The 24,556-nt window shown below is 40.9% G+C and overlaps 2 protein-coding genes across 3 annotated transcripts in view; one reads left to right on the plus strand and one right to left on the minus strand.

Annotated features, from left to right (window-relative positions):
- The first annotated feature begins 4,329 nt into the window (after positions 1-4,329).
- LOC126402462 (vasopressin V2 receptor-like) lies at positions 4,330-8,816 on the plus strand. The gene is made up of 6 exons (XM_050064475.1): positions 4,330-4,599; positions 4,778-5,023; positions 6,642-6,788; positions 6,911-7,193; positions 7,325-7,543; positions 8,527-8,816. Exons 1-6 carry the CDS (start codon positions 4,330-4,332, stop codon positions 8,709-8,711), a joined length of 1,350 nt encoding a protein of 449 aa, XP_049920432.1. The 3' UTR covers positions 8,712-8,816.
- Positions 8,817-12,081: 3,265 nt separating this feature from the next.
- Positions 12,082-24,556, minus strand: part of LOC126402459 (monocarboxylate transporter 1-like) — a 32,489-nt gene continuing 20,014 nt past the window's right edge. For both annotated transcript variants that reach the window (XM_050064469.1, XM_050064470.1), the window contains 3 exons: positions 21,241-21,384; positions 19,859-20,674; positions 12,082-18,126 (listed from right to left, as the gene is read on the minus strand). In XM_050064469.1, the coding sequence (XP_049920426.1) occupies positions 17,837-18,126; positions 19,859-20,674; positions 21,241-21,384 (1,250 nt within the window). In that variant the 3' untranslated portion in view covers positions 12,082-17,836. The remainder of the gene's footprint in view (positions 18,127-19,858; positions 20,675-21,240; positions 21,385-24,556) is intronic.

Here is a 24,556-nt window from a genome sequence, read left to right on the forward strand (position 1 = left end):
TTATTAATTTATCATTGTGACGTAAATGTTGATTGCACAATGTAATGGCTATGGAATAATGACCCCCTCAGTGTTTAGACTGGCTCCCCATAAAGCAGGATTTCTACTTGTACATTCAATCGATGCTGTACCCACGGCGTAAGCTCTGTATCGACGTGTAGGCCCTACAGCGTGGAGCCGACGCACAACTATAAAGCTGGCTGTAGCCTACATCGTAGCCTGATGTGCATCTCCCAAGAAATGTGACCACGTTGTGACAACGCAGAACTCCTGTTTATTTTTGTAAACTGAAAACCATTTCTTTTGGTGGAAATAAGACTTTTATTTACTTTTATCTGACAGATAAGAAACTTGTGAAGACATTTAAGCCAAAGAAAAGCATCTGAAGTCTCATGTGATGTATTCTTGCTTCATGGGTAGAGAAAAGTCGCTAGGCTAATTTAATGTAAAATATCATAGGCTTATGCTAATAATGTTAGCATGTTGTAAGTTATAATATAAAAGCTGCATTTTGTAACGTTAGCTTTGTTAAATGTTGAGTAGAAGACAAGACTGCCAGCTGCTAGGCTAACTTATACTATGTTACATTCCATAGGCTTATGCTAATAATGTTAGCATGTTGTATTTGTGGGGAAAATGTGTCCAGCAAAAGACAACTGCTTTGTCTGTGAGCCTTGCACATTGTTATGGAGCTGAATTTTGTGCTTGTGTTTAATATTGTCACTAGTGAGCCATGTTTCACTTGTGTTTTAGGTTTGTTAGTTCAATAAATTGAACTGATACTAACAGAGGCACAGAAATCCCGTCCGCCAACCAGCGTTTTGGAGGCATAACTGCAGAGCGACACAGACACACCACCGCACAAGTATACATGCCCGCGGGTACAATCTCCCGGGAAAATAAACGCTCAATTTAAAGCACAAAAGAAGTCCGTCAACTATTGTGCAACCAAAACAGGAAGAGGATAGTGCATTTATTTTCTGTGGTAGTGATCAGTAGCTATCCCCAGTTCTCAATGTCAGTGTAAGTTCTCTGCAGTTATGATCTATAGCAGCAGAAATGGTGGATGGTGGAACAACCAAAGCATCTGTGGAAACTGAACCAGACAAAAAGACAAGAGCTCTGCTGACGGAAAATGAAAAGCAATCTGATTGTTTTTGCGACAGTGGCCCCAACAATAACACCATTTGGAAGGTGGAGGTATTTTTCTAACATAGAGGTCGAGCCCCTCCAAAGGGTCACAAGATATATTAATATTTTGGACTATTCTCTAACCTTTTCTTTTGTTTTGGATTTTATTTAAAAAAAAAAAAAAAACATCTGAGAAGTGTTGAGGGTAAATGTCAAACTGGTTGAACTGTTAACAACTTACAGACATCTTTAGAGGCTATTTCATTTTATCTGTTATTCTATTAATCTCTACTTTATTTGTCTTTGTTTTGTCATTTTAATCTAGTTTTTAGTCTAGCTTTTATTTAACTATTTTATTATATATTATTATTACTATTATTATAATTATTGTAGCTTTAAAATATATTTTATTGTAATTCAATGACACCATTTTTAATTCTTGATTTGTTGTTTTAATATATTTTATCTAGTTTTTGGTCCAGCCTTTGACTAAATTATTATTATTATTATTATTATTATAGTTTTTTAATCTATTTAATTGTATTTTTTTGTCTGTTTTTTTTTTCTTGTTTTGTCGTTTTAATCTATTTAATTTAGTTCTTTGGTTTACTTTTTATTTCACACAGTTTTACTACTATTACTCTCATTACAGCTACAGTTTTTTTTTATTACGTAATTTTTATTGTCTTGCATGCACTGGTCTCAAAATTTGTCTGTTCTGTTGTTTTTATGGTCTACATTTGTTCTGACTGATTAGCAGCTTGTCAGTCATCTGTGGAGCACTTTGAACTACATTAACCTGAGAGGTCACAAGCCAGAAAGACTGTCGTGGAGTAGAAGTACAAAGCTGCATTAAATCGAAATACCTAAGTAAAGTACAAGTAACTCAAAAGCGTAGTGGAGCACTACCTAAATCTAGTTCTTCTTGCTCTTCTTTTGTAGGAAGTGCAGTTTTTGTTTGTAGTCCCTAACTGACAGTTGGTGTGTAATGTTGCTCGCTGCAGATTGGTCAAACGGCTGTAACCTTTTTAGAGCCTGCACATTTGCACTCAGTAAATACATGAGGGGCCCCTCTGCATGCCTCTGTGACTGTGTGAATCTCTGTGTGTGTTGAACTGTAAAAGTGTGTGAAAGGCACTACTGTAAACATGTTTCACCTCTCATTGTTTCACAATTAATGCACTCGAGGAACTTGACCCGACACATACACGCCTGTTAACTTTAGCGGTGTGTGTTTGTGTGAATGTTAACAGCCTGCAGAGGTCAGGTAAATTAAACATGGTACCAACTCTCCAGAAACATGAAGCTACATACACAGTGGTCATTACAAAGAAATTATGAACTGAATAACGCCTGTCATGCCCGTTTCATAATCACGGACATCACAATACATCCTGTGATTATTTCTGGCAATAAGTTCAAGGACTACGGAGAGAAGATGGGGATTGCTAATTGGAGTTCACTAATTGGGTAAACTATCACGCTATACATAAATAAACAATGATGTATTTACATTTAATTCACGCTTCTGCTCCACTACAACTCAAAGGGAAATATTGTACTTTTATTCCAATACATTTATGTAACAGCTTTAGTTACCGACTACTGAAAACAGAGACTTTACATGAAAACAATAATAAGCTCAGAAAATTCAATATGAAACCAGTGTTTCACAAACTTTTTGGCTTGTGACCTCTCACAGAAAAGCCCAGCTGGAGCCTCTCATCATGTTTCAGACGTCTGAGAGCTGTCAGAAGATCCACCAGAGACATTTCCCCTCCAAACCTCTTAAATAGTTTCATTTCAATAACTGTTTGGGGATTTAAGAGGTCAAAGTATCCAATTTTTTTTTTAAATACAAAAAAACAGAGAAGAGTCCTAAGTATTTCTGTAAATTTGTGCAGCACAAAAGTGTTTTTACTTGTAGTGAAGTATTTTTACATTGGTGCATCGGTACTTTTACTTTAAGGGGATATATTATCATTATTTTCTGGTTCATATTTGTATTTTGGGTTTCTACTAGAACATGTTTGTCTGCTTTAATGTTCCAAAAATTGTGTATTCCTCATAATGTCAGTGCTGGAGTGCCTTTATTAACACTGTTTGAGCACCTGTCTCTTTTATCCCCCCTCCCAAAAAAACAAAAACCCACAGTCTGCTGTGACTCGTCAGCATCCGTGTCTCAGCGTTTCTGCACCAACATTGACTGTAACAAAGAAAAGTGGCTGTTTGTATTGTGAAAAATCACCAATTAGGGGCGGCAGTAGTTCAGTCTATAAGGACTGAGGTTAAGAACCAGGGGGTCGCCGATTTAAGTCCCCGTCTAGCCCAAATATGGAGTGTGGACTGGTAGTTGAGATGTCCCTGAGCAAGGCACTGATCCCCCAACTGCTCCAGGCGCCTGTATATGGGCATTTAATGCATGTATAGATCCTGTTTGTGCATGTGTGTGTATTCGAGGCTGTGTCAACTAGGGATGCACGTGATTAGCCGTCTAAACGATTAAATGTCCAGCACCTCGCTAGTCAGCACCAGAAATATAAGTCGGTTAAAGCAATTAGTGTTTTATTCATGTACAAGGCCGCTTAACTGTCATGCAGCCTCCCGCCACTAGTGGGTGCTACAGAGCCGTCAAGACAGCAGTCCCCCTCCCCGCGGTAATGCTCGAGCAGACTGGAGTTTTAAAACAGCACGATGGGAAATAAGAGCGATGTCCACACTAAAATTACAATTATAAAAGTGCACGCTCTTATAAACTGACTGACTCTGCATTCAACAGCCAGATCTTCAGAGACACTTCACTTTAATTCTAATGCAAATTTAAATCTCATTGGCTGGATACTGGATGTCTTCCGTGTATCAGGGTCAACAGGGGTGTGTTCTTTCTCCCATATATATTTTTTATGCCAAAATGACAGTAGAAGCAAATATGATATAATATTAGTGACATGTCTCTATTGGATTGCCATGATATTTGGTAGAAAGTTGGCAGGAATTTGTGTCCTTCTTACATATGTATTTGTACATTTTATACATTTTTATTTAATTCTTCATGAATAGATTTTATATTGTTTTCATGTCTTTGACGATAGACCGTTGCTGCTCGCTGTGTTTAGTGCCTGCAATCAAATTTTCTCCAGGATAATAATTAAGTTTTGTCTCTCTCTGACATTTATTTCTTCTCCTCTCCCAGCCAACATGTCAGTCTCCATGGTAACAGACTCAAACCCATCCATCGGCTGGTCAGTGGTCTCTGTGACCCCAGCCGGTACGAATGTCACAGACCGGGAGCGTGATGCCCTTCTGGCGGTGGCCGAGGTCGTGGTGCTGGCTGTCATCTTGGTGATGGCGCTGCTTGGCAACGGGCTGGTGCTGGTGGTGTTGCTAAGGCGGAGACGACATCACAACCCGCTGCACCAGTTCATGCTCAACCTCTGTCTGGCCGACCTGGTGGTGGCACTGTTCCAGGTAACAGTTCAATGTTACATTTAACTTTGTGGGGACCAGGGTTTGAGTGACTGTGAGTGTGTCGCCGATACTGGGACCTCAACAAGACCACATGTGCACACATACACACACACACACACACACTAGGTGAACCCCCTCCTATGTCTCACTCATCGTCCTCCTCCTCTCCCTCTCTGAGGTGTTGCCCCAGCTGGTGTGGGACGCTAAAGGCAGCTTTCCTGGCCCAGACTTCCTGTGTCGCCTGGTGAAATACCTGCAGGTCCTCGGGATGTTCGCCTCCTCCTACATGATCGTTGCTATGACGGTGGACCGACACTACGCCATCTGCTGCCCCCTGCAGGCCCACCGCAGCGGGGCCACCCAACGCTGGAACAGCTTCATACTGCTGGCCTGGGGGCTGTCGCTGCTGCTCAGCCTGCCACAGGTAGGGGGACACAGGTAGGGTTTACACAGGCAGGACAGCACAGGTAGGGAGACAAGACATGAGTCTGTCTGAAGGCTTTATATTATGAGGGTCTGACTGTTGTTTAAGATAATCATTCAGACTGTCATGCCTTGAAGTTGAATGACAATAATTTAAAAAACATATATTAAGGCTGCAAATATTGATTCTTTTAGTAATCGAGTATTCTATCGATTATTCTGGCAATTAATCGAATAATTGTATAAGAAATACTGTGTGTTTTCATTAAATTACTTAAGCTTTATTTAAGGACAATAGTAATATGTAAAAGAGAAAATAAGAAAAGTCGCACTCACGCTACGCCGCTATTCCTCATGCTGTCAAAAATAATCAGTGTTGGACAGTAGCATCACTACAAGTAGCAACGTTATGAATTTGACAACATTCTCAGTAGCGTGGTGGTAACAGAGTCAAAAAGCTTTTCATTGCTGAAATTGATTGATTGACCGAGTAGCGCAGCAGCATCCATCAAAGTCACAAACTCTGAAATGCAGCGGACTCTTTTTCTGTGGAGGTCTGGATAAAAGTAAGGATAATCAAACTGAGGATAAGTACTGTGACTGACGCCAGCGCCACACCGAGGCATGTAGACGATAGGGTTGCCACCTGTCCCGTATAATACGGGATTGTCACATACTGAAATATAAAATGTACCATCCCTTACGGATTCAATACGGGACGCAGTTTGTCCACAATACTCTACTGCATAAACTATGTTTTCACATGTTGGGAATGACATAAGAAATATTAAACCAAAAGAGTTTCACGAGACATAGAAAAATTAAATCAAGAGGAGAATGTAGTGACCGGTCGTTCACTCAGCGTCATCGTTGCCATGGTTACAGAGACTCCGCTCAGGACCACTGTTTGCCTGCTCACTGACCCGCTGACTAACTGATAAAGTTATTTGAAGGTCCCTATACGCCAAGATGTTACACTTAAGGAGCTTATGGATTTATAAAGCCTCATGTGCACTTATATCTCAGTCATTGTGGAGCTGGGCGCACATGCACAAGCTCCAGAAACACCCTTCAATCAGTTTATAAATCAATATCTGTGCCCGCTCCACCACCCATTAGACCTGTCCATTGAAAATACGGCAGAGAAGAGGTGCAGTTTTACAGACACCAATGTGGTTCTCTGACAGAACAGCTGACATTACACTCGACCATTACGTACGGCTGAGGGCGGGCGGCCCGGCTTTTGGGCCTACTCCAGAGAAGGAGTAGGCATATCGATATATCGCAAAGCCCTGTTTACACATCAACAAAAATACACATATTTTACATATTACAGAAATATATAATTGTGGGAGAAGGTCACTAGAGGACGTCTTCAATGAATATAGGAAAAATCTATTGTATTTATTTTTCCGAACAAATAAATAATTCTGCTCATTTTTTCATTGTTATTAAATCTATTTGTATGAACTTCTGTCAAAACAGATTCCTAAAAACCCCTGAGAAAAACATAGATTAAGAAATAAACACATTTAGTCACCTCAAAGTGTGTTCGCAAACAGACATTAGTAAGACAGACATTTACAAATGGCAGCCCACACACCTCTTTGCTCCTCCAGGTTTTCATCTTCTCCCGTTCAGAAGTAGCTCCAGGTGTCTACGAGTGTTGGGGCACCTTCGCTGAGTCCTGGGGCCTCAAAGCATATGTGACCTGGATGACCCTGGCTGTCTTCATCCTCCCTGCCCTCGTCATCACTGTCTGCCAGGTAGAGCGGGACAGACCAGACCAGCATAGAATTTATTTTTCACAGTGGAGACACAGTGATTCTGAAAACAGCTGATGTGTCATGTGAAGGTTTACATCACTGGACGTCTCACTTTCCCTCAGGTGCGAATTTTCATGGAGATCCACAACAATCTGTACCTGAAGTCAGAGCGCCGCCTGTCCCCCTCCTCCCTCCCTTCATCCAGACGGGACAGCCATAGAGGAGGAGGAGGAGGCAGAGGGAGGTCCAGTCTCTCCCTGTATGTTTCACCACTCATGTTCAACAACCCTGGGAGTGACACCATCTATGACCCTGGATCCATCTATCAGCACCTGCCCATGGGTCCGCTCAGGTCAAGCAGCATGTCACATTGTGATATTCACACCTACACTGCTGTTCACCCAGGTGAGATCCACACACAGACACACAGGCAGACAGAACGCTGTCACTTTAGATACTTATTCTGTTCTCAGGTCTATAATCTAATTTTCCCCCCTTCCTGTTCATGGATCCTCATCCTGTGGGTTTCCTGTTAGCTGAGCTGCCACCTGATGTGCTGCCTGACCCTGTAGCTCCCTCTGCTGTCTGCTGCCCCCCGCCCAAAGCCCCCCCGGCCCGAGGTGGAGAGGTATCAGCAGCCATGTCAAAGACAGTGAGGATGACACTGGTCATCGTGCTCGTCTACTCGCTCTGCTGGGCTCCGTTCTTCAGTGTCCAGCTGTGGGCCGCCTGGGACCCCGACCCACCTCAGAACGGTAGTTTACACTCTACTGGAGCTTTAAATCACAAGTTTCATCACGACAATGTATTATATTAATTCTTTGGACAGCAATATATTTGCTGAGCACAAAGTCTGACATTGTACAATTTCAATTCAATTCAATTCAGGTGCCTGCGATTGATTTGAGACGAAATCATCAAATATCCTCATTTTCTTTTTCTTGGCTTCTTATCTGCCTGGTGCTTGCTTGCTAGCGCTGTTTAAAAGTTTATTAAAGAAGTGTGCTTGGATGGAAATACTGACACAGTTGTGCCAAAGGAATTTCAAAATAAAAGTGTATCTTATAGATGACGATATGTATCAATGTTTTCACTTTGCATCAATAATGTTGGATCACTGAATCAATATATCCTTCCAGATTAGTGTTACAAATTGTAATCACATTCCTTGTGACAATAACGGTCAATTAATGTATTAATCGTGATTTAAAAACAACATATAAACTTTGCTTATATCAAAAAATAGTTTTCTCTCTACCTACCTGCGTACCTACAGATCTACAGTACAGTTTAATATATTGGATAAAAACAAACTTCGTGGTAGATTAAAACAGAAAAAAAACTCAGTGTCACTGACTTGTATAAATGTAGGAGTTACTAAGTCAAAACTACATTATCTGTATTTGTAGAAAAAATATCTATAATAAGTAAAATGAAAGTCTCAATCTATATCATTTCAAATACTGACTTGTGCATAAACCATTTCTCTATTTTGAGTACTTTAATAAAGTACATTTTACTGATAATACTTTTGTACTTTCAAGTTAATTTTCCATGGATGACCTTTACTTGTGATGGAGTCCTTTCTAAGTGTGGTTTTGAAACCTTTACTGAAGTAAACGGTCAGAATGCTTCCGCTACCGCTGTATTTGATCAGATCACCATTTATTTACATGCCTGCCTTTGCCATTACCTCAGTCATGTACAAATCTCTTCGTGTGTGTGTGTGTGTGTGTAGGTGCAGTGTTCACCCTGCTGATGCTGCTGGCCAGTCTGAACTCCTGCACCAACCCCTGGATCTACTCCGCCTTCTCCAGCAGCGTCTCTCCGGAGCTCCGTCTACTGCTGCTCTGCCGCTCACACTCACAGCGCCGGGGCTCGTTACCGAGCGACTCCACCACCACACACACCTCCAACTATTGAACTATACACACAATCAACACAGTCAACAGCAAAGCATGTTATGTGTCTTGTAAGGTCACTCTCTGTAGTATGCTATAAAGTTAATGCCTACTTTTTTACATGGTTGTTAAATGAATAGTTTGACATTTTGGGAGATCACTTACTCGCTATCTTGCATTGAGTTGAATTAGAAGATCAATACCGCTCTCATATCTGTGCACGAATTTAAAAGTTATAACTTTTTATGGAGAAATTAACCTAGCCAGGAGACAGTTGAGCCGGGCGAAACAACTAACAAGTCTGGCTCTGTCTAATAAAATCCGCCTACCAGCACCTCTGATTAACAAACTAATCATTATATCTAACATACAACTTTATATTTATCGGTACAAAAAAACGAAGAGTAGAAACGAAATTCTGACGATTTGGAGGGTTGTATACCTGACTATTTCTTGGTTTACATGCGTTACTAGGCAACCAGCGGAGATAAATAACTGCTCTCTCATCCAGGAAATAGTCGGGCACACAAAGCGAAGTAAAATGGCGAACCTTGGTTTTAACTTTGACCAAATTCAGGTCAAGCCGTTAAAACTAAGCAGTGCTGATGAAATATAAACCAAGAGTCTGTCATTACGTTGCCTATTCTTGCCGAAAACATTTTTTAGCTTACCATTTAACTGAAAACCGCCATATTGTTTCCTTTTACAAGATGGCCGAGCTAGCGCTCCATCAGAAATATTGGATGAAGCGAGATACCCCACTCAGCTCACTTCCTGATTCAGTGACGTCAGCGCCTCGCCCCCGTAGGAGACTTGCGGCAGCTCTGAATGTATTGTCGTCAATGAGGAAAATGAACGTGATCACAATTTATGGTCAATTCTTTTGCCTTATAGTCACTAAAGTAAATATTGGGTTCGTTTTCCACAAGCCACACATCTTACCAACATTCTGACACTAAAGGTGCATTTTTCATCCGCACAGATCAAGAGAAAATTAACTTTGTTTGAGCCCTGTCCGTCCCAGAAAACAAGTTCTCGCGAGATCTTGTGATCTTGATAAACAGGCGGTAAAATCACAGTTAGCTTACAAACAGTTATTTACCGCTAGTAATAAATAAAAAATGCCCAAGCTTTGTGCAACAATAGGCTGCAATAATAGGAAGAATGTATTTTCATTCCACCTGCTTCTTGATCCGCATACACAGACATCCACAGAGCCTCTGTTCAACACGGTGGTGGGGAGCATAGACATATAAACATAGACGCCGCATCCAGCGCTGAGCCGTACGTCAACGACGCCGCCATATTGGATGTGGCAAGGCTGCGCTGTAAACTAATACAAGTGAATGGACTTAATTTCATAAAGCGCCTTTCTTCAAAGAAATTTACGTTAATGCCTCTCGTTTATTCATTCACACACACACACTAATATACTTAGGAAACAGTTAGGCACCAAAAACAATGTATTTGATCTTCTCAGATGGCTAAGATAAGAACTTTATTGATCCCACACAGGAGTAATTCACCTTACATCAGCTATAGAAAACAAGGTAGTGCCGAAAAACAATACACAGTACACATACATACATATATATATAGGCCTATATGTATGTATGTATATATATATATATGTTGTAGCGACCCTGCAGTAAATGTTCTGTTATAATGTCAGTGTTCTGTGAGTTAATGGCATGTTTGGGATTGAATGAGTATAGGTAGGGGGGCGGAGGCGAGTGTGACGGGAATGAGGGCAATGTGTGAGGGTGCTGGTGTGTATGGAGCGAGCTGGAGGAGAGAGCAGGAGTGCACAGTTGGAGTTACAGCTAAGTTCTTGTTTGTTGGTTGTTTTGGCGTGGTTACGGCCAACAGTAACCTGTACTGTTCAGTCATAAACGGTGGTTTGCCGAATAACTGCGTCATCCTTTCCACACGTCCTGGCGGACGCTACAGTAGGCCTATATATACATATATATATATATAGGTATATACTGTGTATTGTTTTTCGGCACTACCTTGAGGGAGAAGAGGCTCTGATTGGAGGGAGAGCTAACCACGCCCACTTAGGAGACAGGAAGAGTAACCGTTTTCTTAGCCTACAGTGGGGTATCTCGCTTCATGCAATATCTCTGGCTCCATTCCTGGGACGCAATGCATTCTGGTAGTTGTAGGTTTTCTACCTCTTGAGCTTAGGCAAATGGCACAGACCTTGTTCCCTGTTTTCTCTGGTCATGTAGCACCAATTTTAAAAGTATTTGCTTCTTTTTTATTGCATAGACAGCCTAGTTTTATGAAAAGACAATTTTTTACAGTATTGAAAATTATATTAATACTTAAAGAGCCATCTACCAAGCTCACTAATTGACAGGTTATATCTCAGGTATATTAATCTGAGGAAAAACAAAATTTACATAGTATAATTAGCTTTTTACAAGGGCATTTTAACCAGGTTATGTCCTGGCCTGGAGCCATTGTCAGGGCAATAGCAGAGGCTAGGCAGTTACTGCTCCTATCCAAGAGACAGTCAGGTACATAAGGCCACATACACTTTGTTTTTGGGTTGATTAATATAAAGTGATATGTGAGATATAAGTTTAAGTTTATTTACTTTATTAATCCCCCTGAGAGGAAATTCAATGTTTTCACTCTTGCTTGTCAATTACACACAGGTCTGAAAGACACACACATGCACAAACAGGACCTATACATGCACAAAGTGGAGAGATGTCAGAGTGAGGGGGCTGCCCTTTGGTCAGGCGCCCGAGCGGTTGGGGGGTTCGGTGTCTTGCTCAAGGGCACCTCGGCAGTGCCCAGGAGGTGAACTGGCCTCTCTCCAGCCACCAGTCCACGCTCCATATTTGGTCCGGACGGGGACTCAAGCAGGCGCCCCCCCCCCCATATAATGATGTGCTGGTAGGTGGATCTTGTCTGTGTAATGTGTAAGAAACACAACAGTTTTCCTCTGGGATGTCACTGCTTCTGGCCAAGTAATAATCCAACACATACCCACGAGACAATTTTCAAACTTTTTTAATAAATAAATAAACAAACAAACATGATATACGTTCTCAATCAGTGTGCTGTAGAGGTACTAAACATATTTTGCTTCATTTGGAAAGTGCCAGGGTAGCTGTGCCAGCACAGTAACATTAGCTACACCATATTCATCATATTGACCCCTCAACAAGGATATTATATTATATATAAGGTTATGCATATTTCCCACAATTTCAAACTATTCATGTTGAGTACAAAGGGTAGTTACAAACTGCTGTAATAAATTTTACAAAGTGTAATTATTATAAACAATGTGTATGGGTGATTTTTTTGCACTTGACTGCTGATTTAAAAATAAATTTCCCCTCTCACTCGTCAACAGAACACATACAATGAGCTTTGTTTGAAAAACAGTTTATTCATTCTCTCAACAGTCATAAAAACACTTCATACATACACATAAAACATCTGCCATGACTAAAACAAGCACAGTTTCAGAAACGTATGCAATGATTTGTTCTTTTTCTTTTTTTTAAACACAAAATGTGCTGTGGATATACGGTACCGTTTTAAAAACCCCTGCATTGGAAAACACGAACATTCACGTTTCAATGAAATGGTTTAGTTGCAGTCTTCCAAAGTGTCACCTTTCCTTTCCAAATAACTGTATCAAAGGCAAAATAACTGAAGGTTTTAGGCCTGTCTGCAGCTAATATCTCTACTCCTTCCCTCAAATATAAACCTCTCCACCGACATGGACCTCAGGCAGAACAAGAGAGAAATGAGTCTCCCATTTGTACCAACAGACATCTGTCAAAATCAAATTTACTTTTACACAAAACGTAGACTTTGAAATTAACTGGTTTGAAAACTAATCCTTAAATTTGGTCAGTAAAATTACCCCAAATGTTTCAAACAAAACAGGAAGCATACAGTGTAAACACTCAACACGTTCAGTTACATTCCCACATAAACAGAAAATGTGAGACTTTTTTTTTTTTGTTAAGAGGGAAATCTTGGACTGCATGACCGCACACCAGGGAATTTAAAAAAAAGTAGTGCTCCATTACAGAAATATGACAGTTACAGCTTTCATCTAAACATGTCCTATTTTCTTCAGAATATAAAAGGATGAAAATGGTCATATTCTGTATTTCTATTATCGTCAGCAAATCCCACAAAAGGACCAAAACCAATAATATGTTTTATTTCCCTCTCTGTGGCTCTCAGCCTAAACCCCACTGTAATTTTTTTCAAAAATAAATATATACCTTCATTAAAAAAAAACGAAGCCTAAACACACACTGTAATTTCGTCAAATAGCTGGGCACTGAAGTTTTTAATCAAACAGGAGGAAACAGTGTCGTTGTTGGGGACTAGTCTATGTGTCATAAAACATATCAGGCTTTTGAGACACATCCAATACATGTCAGTCAGATAAATTAATTATTGATTTGGGTCTTTTAGTGGGATTTGCTGACACAAGAAAATTATAGAATATTACCATCCTTCACAGTACAGTGGAAAATGCTTACAATGATCACTTCTGACAGTTCACATATATAACTACAAGCAGATTAATATTACTGATTTCTTTCCTTTCTCTTTTTATTTCTCATGCACATTTACATCTAATTGATATTTGTATATTTATTACGTGTAAAATAATGAAACAGACAGCTTCGCTATTTCCTACAATTTTCAAGTGTTTTAGAAATACAGTCAGTCCCTCCAAAACATCGCGATCGCAATAATTAACGCAAATTCAACTAAAGTCCGCAATATTTGTGGGGGCTTGCAATTTTTCAAAAGTCCCACGATTATTCCGCGTTTTTCCAGCTGACCAGAAGTCGACACGCATGCAACGTAATTTGAAACGTCATCAGACGCGTCATCAAATGCGCTAATGGCATTGTAGTATGGAGAAACACTCTGTATTGACATAAGAATTTGCACTGTGTAAATGCAGACAATATGTGCTGAATTTATTAAAATGTTATGTTTACAGAAGATGTAGCTTACATGTTGTTTTATAGTCACACTGTCTGGTTTGAGAGCTACAATATTCACTCAGGATTTTTTGCAACTCTTTTCTCATTTTGTCATTAGCTGCAATTTTTGTAATTTTCCGCAATTTTTAATCGAAATTTTTGACAAAATTGGCCGCAAATTCAAGTTTTTTTTGCCGCGAGATCCTGGAGGGACTGTACAGTGCTGCGGTTTCATTTTGTGACTGAGCACTATCGCTCCACTTGACAAAGGCGGCCTTTACCAGGGGTGCTTTCCCTGTGTGCATTCGACTACACAAGGTAGAGGAACACTTCGATTCACTTGTGCATCTCATTTGCTCTATTTTGGCAGTTTGTCACGAGCTTTGAGGACACTTTGTTTTTCATTGAGAGATAATTTATTTTTCCTGTCATGATTTCAATGTGTGTGCAGCACCAGCTCAGGTAGCGAGCTGGAAGCAGATGGGTTTATCGCCAAGTGGCGACCTCCAGGGCTGCAAAGTGAAGCCAATGCAGAAGTGCCAAAAAGTGCAGTTTACTGAATGACCACTTGAGGATGGCTCCAAAACAGTTGACTCACAAGTCAGTCTTAAGACGCTTTGCTTAACTAAAGACTGATGTCTTTCTCCCTGATTTTGTGTTTAGATGGGCGGATACAATTTCAGAGTTTTAAAAAAAAAACTCCCTACGTTGCAGAACCAATAGTAAATCCGCAGGGCGGTCCTTCGGTGGCTCGCTGAACTCTTGTGCTCATAAACATAGTCAGACTGCGTTAAAAGTTTTAAACAAAGTCGCTGTAAGTCCTTCATTTCCACAATCTTGTGGACTGAGCACACGTTTGATAAAACGGAGTTTAATCTCTCAGCATCCATTTTCAAGCTCTCTGTGTGTTTGTGTCCTTGTGGACGAGAAAAGGGGGAGCACACATTTCCGGGAGGGCGTGTCCTTTTCAAAAATGCAAGAGGCGTTGCTTTGTTGCCGGCCATTTTCTCCGGTGTGTTTAGAAAGGAGTGTCCCCAGACTATCAGAAGGCGATCTCTGATTGTCTGGTGGCGAGACTACCAAAACAGAGTCAGTCCCCACAGACTCCTGTGTTAAAATGCCCAACTTTATTACAGAAATAAACAGCCTGGTACATAATCCATAAGTAATTTCCTCGTTAATGACAACTGTAAGGGGGGTGAATTTTTTTAACAACTCACCCACTTACATTTCATTAAGGTTTAAATTTATGCATATGTAGGGCGGGGCTGCCTGAGTGACAGGCTGTCTGCAAGGCGTGGCCACAATCTATGAGTCAGATCCAGCCATTTGTCCAAATATGGTCACTTCTGGCTCCAAAAAAACAAGATGGCGACGGCCAAAATAAAACTCGAGGCTTCAAACCAGTGGGTGATGTCACAGTGACTATGTCTATTATTTTGTACGGCCAAAGGTTACAGCAGGGCTAAACAGGAGTTAAGTAAAAAAAAATGTTTTACATTTTTTCCCCAAATGTGGTCATGTAAGAAAAGACGACAAAAATTGTCAAGACGACAAAAACACTGTCAGCGTTCTTAGTGATTACTATGAGCATTTCTATAGGAATGATTCCGTCCCAAGATTATTGATTACTATAAGCTGTTTCCACTGTAGTTAAAAAAAAAATAAAATAAAACTATGGCGAGACATTATTACCACTTTAAGATCTTGTTACAGTCTAAATATTTAAATGAAAAGGTTTGCAGTAAAAAATAAAAAAAAAGGGTTACAATGTGAACCTTCCTTTAAATGTGCTTCCATTACTGAATTTCCTTGTTGCAAAAACATGCCTCAAACATTTTCCACTACACAATACTTATAATAAAACAAAGTTAAAACATTTAAACCAAATAGCGCATCGTTTAAAACCTCCATTTATTTTCCCAAAAGAGAAAATAAGGAAAGCTTACTCAGGCTGAAGAGTCTTCTGTTCCCTTTGATCTGGACACAAAAACTTCTCTGACAAATGTTGGCAGTAAACTCAGTCAACAGTCAACACATAATTAATCACTGAGTATCTGTGATGTCGATTTAAAAAATAAATCAAACGTCGTGAATCTGATATGACACATTCTGTACAGCTCAGAGACAAACTGTGAGACGTGTTTGAAACTGCAGCGGCTGAATCTCAAAACAACTTAAATTATGAAACCTGTCTACACTTACTGCGGACAAACACACATTTCTCTCTCACACAAACTTTCCCTCTCATCCAAATTCATGAAAATCCATTAAAAAGAGTACTTGCTGACAGATTGTATTTAAACAGTGAGCTAAAATAGATCCTTTTTTTAAAATCACAAAGGTTTGTTGATACAACAGTAAACTACAATCTGTTATTCACAATTTAAAAAACAACACTATCGGGTACTAAATATAACTATAATCTACGATGATGAAAAATCAGGACTGTGTGAGATTCCAGAGTGAATTTCTTCTCGTATTTTGGCACCACAGCCGGGCAGGTCAAACCTCCACATATGCGCCCAGTGAACCCATCAATCTGGTCCAATCACAGCCTCTTATCCCCCCGCCCCCCTTCCTTTAAAAAAACAGCATGTGGTGTCATTTAATACTGTGAGTGCTGATCACACAGCAGGTAAAATCTGTGGGGCGTAATTGTGTGAGCTTGTGTGTCTTTATCAATACAATGATGCATAATGAGCTGCTCTGGTTGGAGGGTGTATGACACAAAATTACACACACAAAGTGCACACACATATTTATGTACAAGCACATGGTTAACAGTGCCTCCTACACTGCAAGAGCATTGTGACCCTCTAGACCTCTGAAAAGATCCCTACATTAGTTTTCCTTTCTTTCCTATATCTTTGTATTTAACCGATTATTGTGCCTCGTGTCCTCGACTAAGGACTAAAATGTTCTACTGCCGATATACACACTTCTCCCTGTGGTGGTGAAACTTCCAGATTTCTTTTTCCCAAATTGTTCTTAATTTTTTTTGTGCATATATCTACATAAAACCTGGAAATGTCACAACCTGAACAAATAGATTTACTGTATCTACAGTAATATGAATGTGTCCTTTTACTTCATGTCCAGCCCTTGAGGAGTGAAGTGATGCAAGCAGAGCTCTGATCGGGCCCCAAAAAACATCAGGTCCAACCCGACATGAACCCGCGGCTGCTCTTCAAGCGCGACCTGAGCCTGACCCACCGCAGCAGTTTAGGCCCGAGCCTGATTACAAAACCAGAATTTTTACTGGAAAAAAATATGTTTGATATAATACATTTTTTTAGTATTAAAACATGTATTACAAGCTGAGGGCTGACATGTTTCCCCTAACCACTTCTTCTTCTCTTTCGTAATTTAATGATCTGTCCCTTTCTCAGTCGCAGTTCCCCCCTCTTTCTCTCTGGTTCAGTGAATAAAACCCCTGCTTACACACAAGAACTGCCAGTTTCATTAAAAAATAAAAAAATTAAAAAATAAAAAAAATGTCGACAACCTGAACCGCATCAAGCCCAGGGGAGTAAGAAGACATTGCAGCCCAGCCTGGCTCGATACTGGCGTGTGGGGTCGGGCCCAAACGGGCTCAGGCAGAGAATCAGAGCTCTAAGTGCAGGTATGCATGATGTGAAGGAAAATGTACAATACTTTTATGATTACTGTAACAAAAAATACACTGTACGTACTCTGAGCCTCAGTTTGACCAAAGCAGAGTCAAGTGTGAATGTGTTTGTGTGTCTGAGGTTCTGAAACTTTACGGCAGCTCAAGACCCTGAGAGTAAAGTCCTCATTAGCTACTGGATTCTTGTCGTACAGTCATTCTGTCTGTTGTGCGTCTATCTGGTGTTTATACAATATATAGGTGGTGTTTGTGCGCTCCTGGAGGACTTGAATTCACCAAAGGCACGTCAAATACCAAAAATCAGAGGTCTCAACTCGGTGAAAAGCTGCTTGACGGGCTTCGTGGGCGCCCAAGCTTCACGTCACAGCAGCAGGTTTCAGTTTTCATGATAATTTAGTTGCTATGGCTTCAGGGTAGTTGTGTACAAGGGTTTTATCTAAAGACGGCGTGTGGCTGCTGCAACTCTTGTGTGTGTTTCTGTGAAATGTGTGCGTCCCTCTCGAGTCCTTTTTTTTTTTTTTTTAACATTTTCTACACTGTGTCCTCGTCCATCTTGGCGACTTCATCCAGCGTGACAGCAGCCGGTACGTTGTTCTCCTCCACCTCGTCTTCTGATTTGGACGGAGACGGAGGTGCCAACATGGCGGTGCGCTCCTCCTTGGGCTCCTCCTTCTCTTTTCTCTCCGCCTCTTTCTTTTCTCGCGCCAACAGGCGGTAGTTGATGCTCATTCCGATGAAGAGGATCAAACTTGAAACTATGAGGATGATGCCAGAGGAGATGTAGGTGTAGTCGTAGTGGTGGTATGTGTTATAGAAACTACCTGGAGGTGGACAAAAGAGAGAGATGACTCAGATTTGACATTTAATGTTCATTTCGACCACTTTTCACACCCCTGCAGCAGGCTGATATTGACACAGAATTATTACAGGGCAGGCAAAACTTATTTTAAATCATAATTCAGGGATCCTAAAAGTTTCAGTATTTTAATTCGAAATGTAGTTTTTTGACAGCGTCCAATATTATTTTAAAAAAATTCAGACATTCCTCTATGTACCACTAGAGGGAGCTATATTTTGAGAACCAGTGCATTAGGCGATTTGCTAATTAAAACCCGGTGCAGTCACTGGTAGGGAGGCAACATAATATCATCGGTGTTGGCTGATATTGGCTTTAAAATGAATTATCAGAATGTGCCAACATGCTTTTTCTTATTTTGCACAATTAATAAATATTACATACATTGAAAAGTATTGTATGTCATGTCTCCATCTGCTGGTGGGCCATCACGCTAAGAGTGTGCATGAATAATATAATGTTAATTCCACTACAGAAGAGACTTGATCATCACTAAAATTAGGTGGGGAAAAAGTGGACATATCAATATTGGTATCGGTTATTGTCCAATTAAGCTGTTAAATATTGGCAAAAAAATCCAATTTCACACATCCTTAGTCACTGGATCACGGTTTCCATGGGAACACACACAGTTCATCTCAATGTGTGTGTGTGTGTGTGTGTGTGTGTGTGCGTGTGAGAGAGAGAGAGAGAGAGAGAGAGAGAGAGAGAGAGAGAGAGAGAGGGGCAAGGAGGGGCTGAGCAAATCAATGCGCTGGCACAGCTCTACAATGACTTAAGATTTTAACCATTTAATAAATAAAAAAAATGGCAGGGGGCTCAGCAGGTTCTAAAAAAACAATAACCAGGGAATGGCTGAGTAAAGAGTCTCCAGCAGCCTCTGAATGGACAGAAGTAGTTAAGGAAATTTATGTTATGGAACAACTGACTATTTCCCTGAGACATGCCACTAAAAAATGTGAACAATATTGGAAAAATGGAAATCTTATTTGACTTTGAAGTGATCTGATTTGTTTAGTGAATTTTGTTTTGTCCCCCTTGGCGTTGGGACATACGGGACAGATAGTGGCTCATGAATGACTGGAAGATTTCTCCCTCCCTAGAGGAGCTCTCGATTTCCAGGGGTCAAGGTTGGGGATCATGGGAGACCTTTGTGATCTTGAGAGACGATCATGGACATGGAGGACCCGTTGTCAGTGGCACTGCAGTGTAGCCTTTGCCTATGATGTCTCGGCCTATTATTGTTGGTTTTGTCTGTTAGTGGTTTTTGTCTGCTTTTTTCTTTTTGTATAAACGAATAAAAATTAAGCTGGAAAAAAAGGGGGCTCAACACTGTGAAACTGCCACCTTGTGACATAATGAGAGCTCAACAGGCTGTACCTGCAGCTGTCGCGGTGGCAACAGGTTAGGAGACTGTTGCCACTGCGACACACTGCGACTACTACGCTTCAGAACAGTTACAGTCCTGGTAACACTGATAGCTAAACACATCAAAATCTGCTCAACGCAGCAAAACAGAAAATATTTACATATACAATGGGTGTGTCTGGGATTTAATGGATTGTCACACAAGGTTAGTATGGAGCTGTTCCTAAACCAACGACTCAGAACATCGATTAGTTAGCCTGTATTGTGGGTGTTTAAGTGTGAAAAGAGGAGTTTATTCTGTCTAAATAAGTGCATGTTGGATGTCTTACCTGTAAGCGGCGGGCCCAGCAGCACCGGCCCACACTCCACTATAGTGACCAGACCCACGGCTGAGGAGAACCTCTGAGCTCCTACCAGGTCCATCAGTGTTTCAAACAGCACTGAACTCAGCCAGCCAAAAGCGAAACCAAAGAAGATGGCATACACCACAAATCCAGTGTAGTCGACCGACAGTGGCGCCAGCACGTGACACACTCCGTTGTAGAGGACTGCAGCGGCGAAGAAGTACTGCACCCTGGGCCGGACCCACTTGGTGTTGGCCAGCATGCCCATGGAGGGCCGGGCAAACATATCCACGAATGCCAGCACAGACAGCAGGAAAGCCGCCTTTTCTTTGCTTATGTCCTTGCTCTTGGCATAATTAGAGAGGAAGACGAGTGGAGCAAAGAGGCCGAAAAACATGACGACGTTGCCCATCAAGTAGAGCAGGAAGCCGCGGTGTTTGAACAGCGTCAGGTCGATGAAAGAGTTGATGGTCTGCAGGACCGTCTTCTTAGGCTGTTGCTGTACTGAATCCACTGCTTTGCTTTCGCCAGCCTCAGTGTCGGCTTTGGGCGGCTGGGGTTTGGGTCCGATGGGGCGCATGAGGGAGCCGGCCACGCAGCAGTTGAGCAGAAGTCCTCCCAGGATGAGGAAGCTGCCTCTCCACCCAAACTGATCGTACAGCCAGGAGTTGAGAGGAGCCAGGGTGGACAGAAACACGGGGCTTCCTGCCATCGCTATGCCGTTGGCGATGGGGCGGCGCTTGTAGAAGTATTTACCGATCATAGTGAGGGCTGGATTCAAGTTGAAAGCCAGTCCCAAACCTGGAGAGAGAAAGGGTGACAAGGGAAACAGAGACAGAGGGTTGCATAAGGAGGAGATGACCAAATAATGTTAAACAAAACTGTTTTTTGTTTTGTTTGTTTCTTTTCTAGAACACCCACATACAGATACGAGGATACAAATGGGTGGTGCGATATATTTTACCACAAAGGCTGCCATTTATTTTTAACTTGTGGAAATGGACATGTGGGGAACAATGTGAAGAGGCTACAGCAAACTGGCAAAAAATAAAAATCAATGTGCTATAAATAAATCTATCCAGTGGCATCACATTTAATGGAAATTATCGATTGAATATATAAGAAATGAGAAGCTACATTACTGATCAATAGACTAAAAAGCTAAAAGACATCAGCCTGATGAAGGAAAACAGGTGAAAAGACGTGTGTGACCTGTTTCAGTTTAAAAGATAAACAAAACTAATTCATAATTACATGTGGCACAAACACCAGAGAGCTTTTAGCAAAGTCATTTGAACAACTACAGAGCCAGTTACACTCTACTCTTCAAAGGGTACATTTACGTTTGAAGTAATTAAAGTACTGACCTCCAATAACTCCTATGAAGAAGTACAGCTGCTCCACAGTGTTGCAGAAGGAGGCCGCGACGAGTCCCGACCCTGCCAGACAGCCACCAACTAAGATGATTGGTCGACTGCCAAATTTGTTCACAAGGATACTGCTGATTGGACCTGAAGAGAAAGAAGAGAGAAAGAGAACTTATATCATATAAAGCATGGACACCAAACAGTGCATAAGACAGAAGTGATGTAGTGTTGAATCTTGACAATGATTAATAAACTAGAAGATCAATAAAAAATGACTTGGCAACTATTTTTAAAATCAATTACTTGTTTGGCATTGTTGCTTAAAAAAAAGACTCAAAATATTTGCTGGATGCAGCTTCTTAAATGTGACTGTAAAGTGAGTATTTTACCTTTTACAATTTCATGACATTTTATGACAAAACAAGACTTATAAAGACATCATCTTAAAGAGACTGTAACTGTCATTTTATTGACCAAAGCATTGATGAGTTATTATATTCTGCAGATTAATCAATAAAGAAAATATTTCTCTTCAGCCTGATGCACATGCACAGTTTAAAGGGAGACAAACGTAGTGACAACTAGTGCAAGCACAACGCAATTACATCAGCTCAGCTCCCCATTTCAACTTTCCACCAATAGGTGGTGCTGTGGTGGCAAAAATAAACGCGGGACAATGACTGATTGTGTAACAGCACCGGTTGCATGGATGTTACATGAGAGAAGAAGGGAGTGAAGAGGGGAGTGAAAGGGTGATGAGGAGGGAGGGAGGCAGGCAGTGCAAGGTATCGCATGGCACACGTCAGAGTGAGAACTAATGAAGGAGAGGAGATAAAATGTAAGAGGGAGGACAGATGAGCATAGAAGAAGAGAAAGGATGAGAAGAACAGAACACAGGAGAACAAGAGGAGAAAAGAGAAGAGGAGGAGAAGAGAATAACAGGAGAGAGGAGGAAAGAAGAGAAAAGAGGGGTAATAAGAAAAAGAAAAGAGAAAAAACGAAGAGGAGACCGGAAGAGAAAAAGAACAGGATGAGAAAGAAGGAGAGTTGAGGCGCTCCACGTGTCTCGGCTTGCGTGCCAGCCTCTGGATGAATGAGTCTCACATGGACTCAGGCTGACGCTCTGCTGGATGTGAATACAAAGTAAAGACTGCTGAATCTATACAGCAGCTCTGTGTGCGGCACACACACTGCATGACATGGCAGAAAATGTACCAAGACCATCAGTCCTCAGGCCTGACCATTGAATATCATGTGCAGAGCTGATAGAATTACTTCATTAATCAATTAGTCAGATGAGAGGAAAATAATCTGCAACTACTGGATAATGGATAAATCAATTAAATTACAAAATGACAAACATTTTGTATCTTCAGCCTCTAAAATGAGAGAATAAGCTGCATTTTTCTCTGGTTTTATGTAAAGTGAGTATCTTTGACTTTTGGACTGTTGGTCGGGCCAAACGAGACACATGAAGAAGTCACCTTGGACCCTTTTTAAATTCTTTTTAAAAATGATCATCAGTGTAACAGCAATGAATCTATAATCTGATTATTTCATCTTTTGCCAAGAGTTAGATAATATAAATACAGTCCCTTCAGGGGCAAAAATGGCATTTTGAATTTAATAGATATTGATATCACTCTGACCTTTAGCTTAAGTTAGCATAGAGACTGTAGACAGGGGCAAACAGCTGGCCTGGCTTCAGTTAAAAAACACGTTCACACCTTATATGTTTGTTTAATGTATACAAACACAGATTTAAGTATGGAAAGTGTAAAAGCATTTTTGTACAGATTACACAAACTAGATTGAGAATAGCTTTGGAGGTGCTGTTAGACACAAGCTAAGATAAAATAAGCTAAGCTAAGCTAAGCATCTCTTGACCCCAGCTTCATATTTAACCTACCAACATTAGATTATTAATCTTCTCCTCTGACTCTCGATGAGCAAACGAAAATGCCCCATTATTCACTACATGCCTTTTTTTTCAAAAACAAAAGGTTACAAACAGAAATAGCTTCAGTCTGGGTTTTTTTTCTCAATTTTGTGATGGATCAGTGTGACCTGGCGTTAGCTATATGAAGTTGTAGCTTTAAACCATTTAATGAGGTGCGTGACGGCTACACTGATTAGAAGGTATTTCCATCAGTTATGTTTTTCTTTTTATAAATTATCCGGTATTTGAGCATTTGACAGTCAAAGCAGACACAAATGTACCAGAGACGGCAGATTTAGCTAACGCTAATTAGCTTATACTAGGTCAGGGAGACACTGGAGTAAAATGTAATGTTATGGAGTTTTTTGGAATATTTCATGCATCAATACACAGTCTAAATCCTTTATTTGACAACAGAAACTTCACCTTAATTTAATTATTTCCTTGTAGCAGTCCTGTCTGTGCTTACTCTTGGATTAGCTTTTCTGAAAGTTGTTTGAAAACATTGTACAAGAAGACAACGAGTAAGTTATGTTTTTTGACTAAAACGCTGGAAATAATAAAATTCAGCTTTTTCTTTTGATCCAATTATTGCTTAAATAATCAAAGTAATACTCGACAGAATTGATTATCAATATATCTGATAGTTGCAGCCATACACTCATTCTGATATCACTAGCATGGTGCTCTCATCTGGCATCCATTTCCCCACAACCCACCAGGGCCCTTCACACAGACTATGGTGGCTTTGCCCTTGAAACTTGGCAGCTGACCACAGTGGCCGGGGGCAGATCTGCATGCACGAGCATTCAATCACGCACTCACTAAATACCTCTCTAGCCTCTGTGTTGTGTCTGTCACTGAGGGTCTGACCAGCTGGCACAAAGCCTTTCTCAGTGGGCTGCTGTGTTCGGGGGTGGTGGGTTTCCATGTTGTGGTTAGGCAGGAGATAAAAGAGGCGAACACAGAGGCTCACGCTGTACCAGGACACACACCGTACACACAAGACTACAGCATGAATCTGAGCTTGTTTGAAGCCTCGTTGTGAACAAAAGTGAACCTGTACAAGGACAGGAATGAATCTGCATCCACTCAACACTCACGCACACATAAACAAATCAGTAGTGACAGTCTTTGTTGAGGTCTGGCAAAACACAAAGAGGGCAGTGAGTAGTGTTCTCAGAGATATTATATAAACGATCTGTTCTCCTCCCTCCCTCTATCGCTTGCTCTCTTTCTCTCTGTGAAAGAAAAGAACAACACTGGGTGGAGGGAAGAGAAGACCTGTCCTCAGTTTTACTCTGACACAGCATCCACAAAGGAGTTAAAAAAAACACACGTCCAGAGTGAAGCCAGCTGTGATGAGCTATTCCTCTG

This window comes from Epinephelus moara, chromosome 16 (assembly GCF_006386435.1).
Source record: "Epinephelus moara isolate mb chromosome 16, YSFRI_EMoa_1.0, whole genome shotgun sequence".
Classification (NCBI taxonomy): Eukaryota; Metazoa; Chordata; class Actinopteri; order Perciformes; family Serranidae; genus Epinephelus; species Epinephelus moara.

Coding starts and splice junctions, on each gene's coding strand:
- LOC126402462 (XM_050064475.1), top strand. CDS start 4,330: ATGTCAGTCTCCATGGTAACAGACTCAAACCCATCCATCGGCTGGTCA. Junction 5,024..6,641: donor TGCTGCTCAGCCTGCCACAG/GTAGGGGGACAC, acceptor TTGCTCCTCCAG/GTTTTCATCTTCTCCCGTTC. Junction 7,544..8,526: donor CCCCGACCCACCTCAGAACG/GTAGTTTACACT, acceptor GTGTGTGTGTAG/GTGCAGTGTTCACCCTGCTG.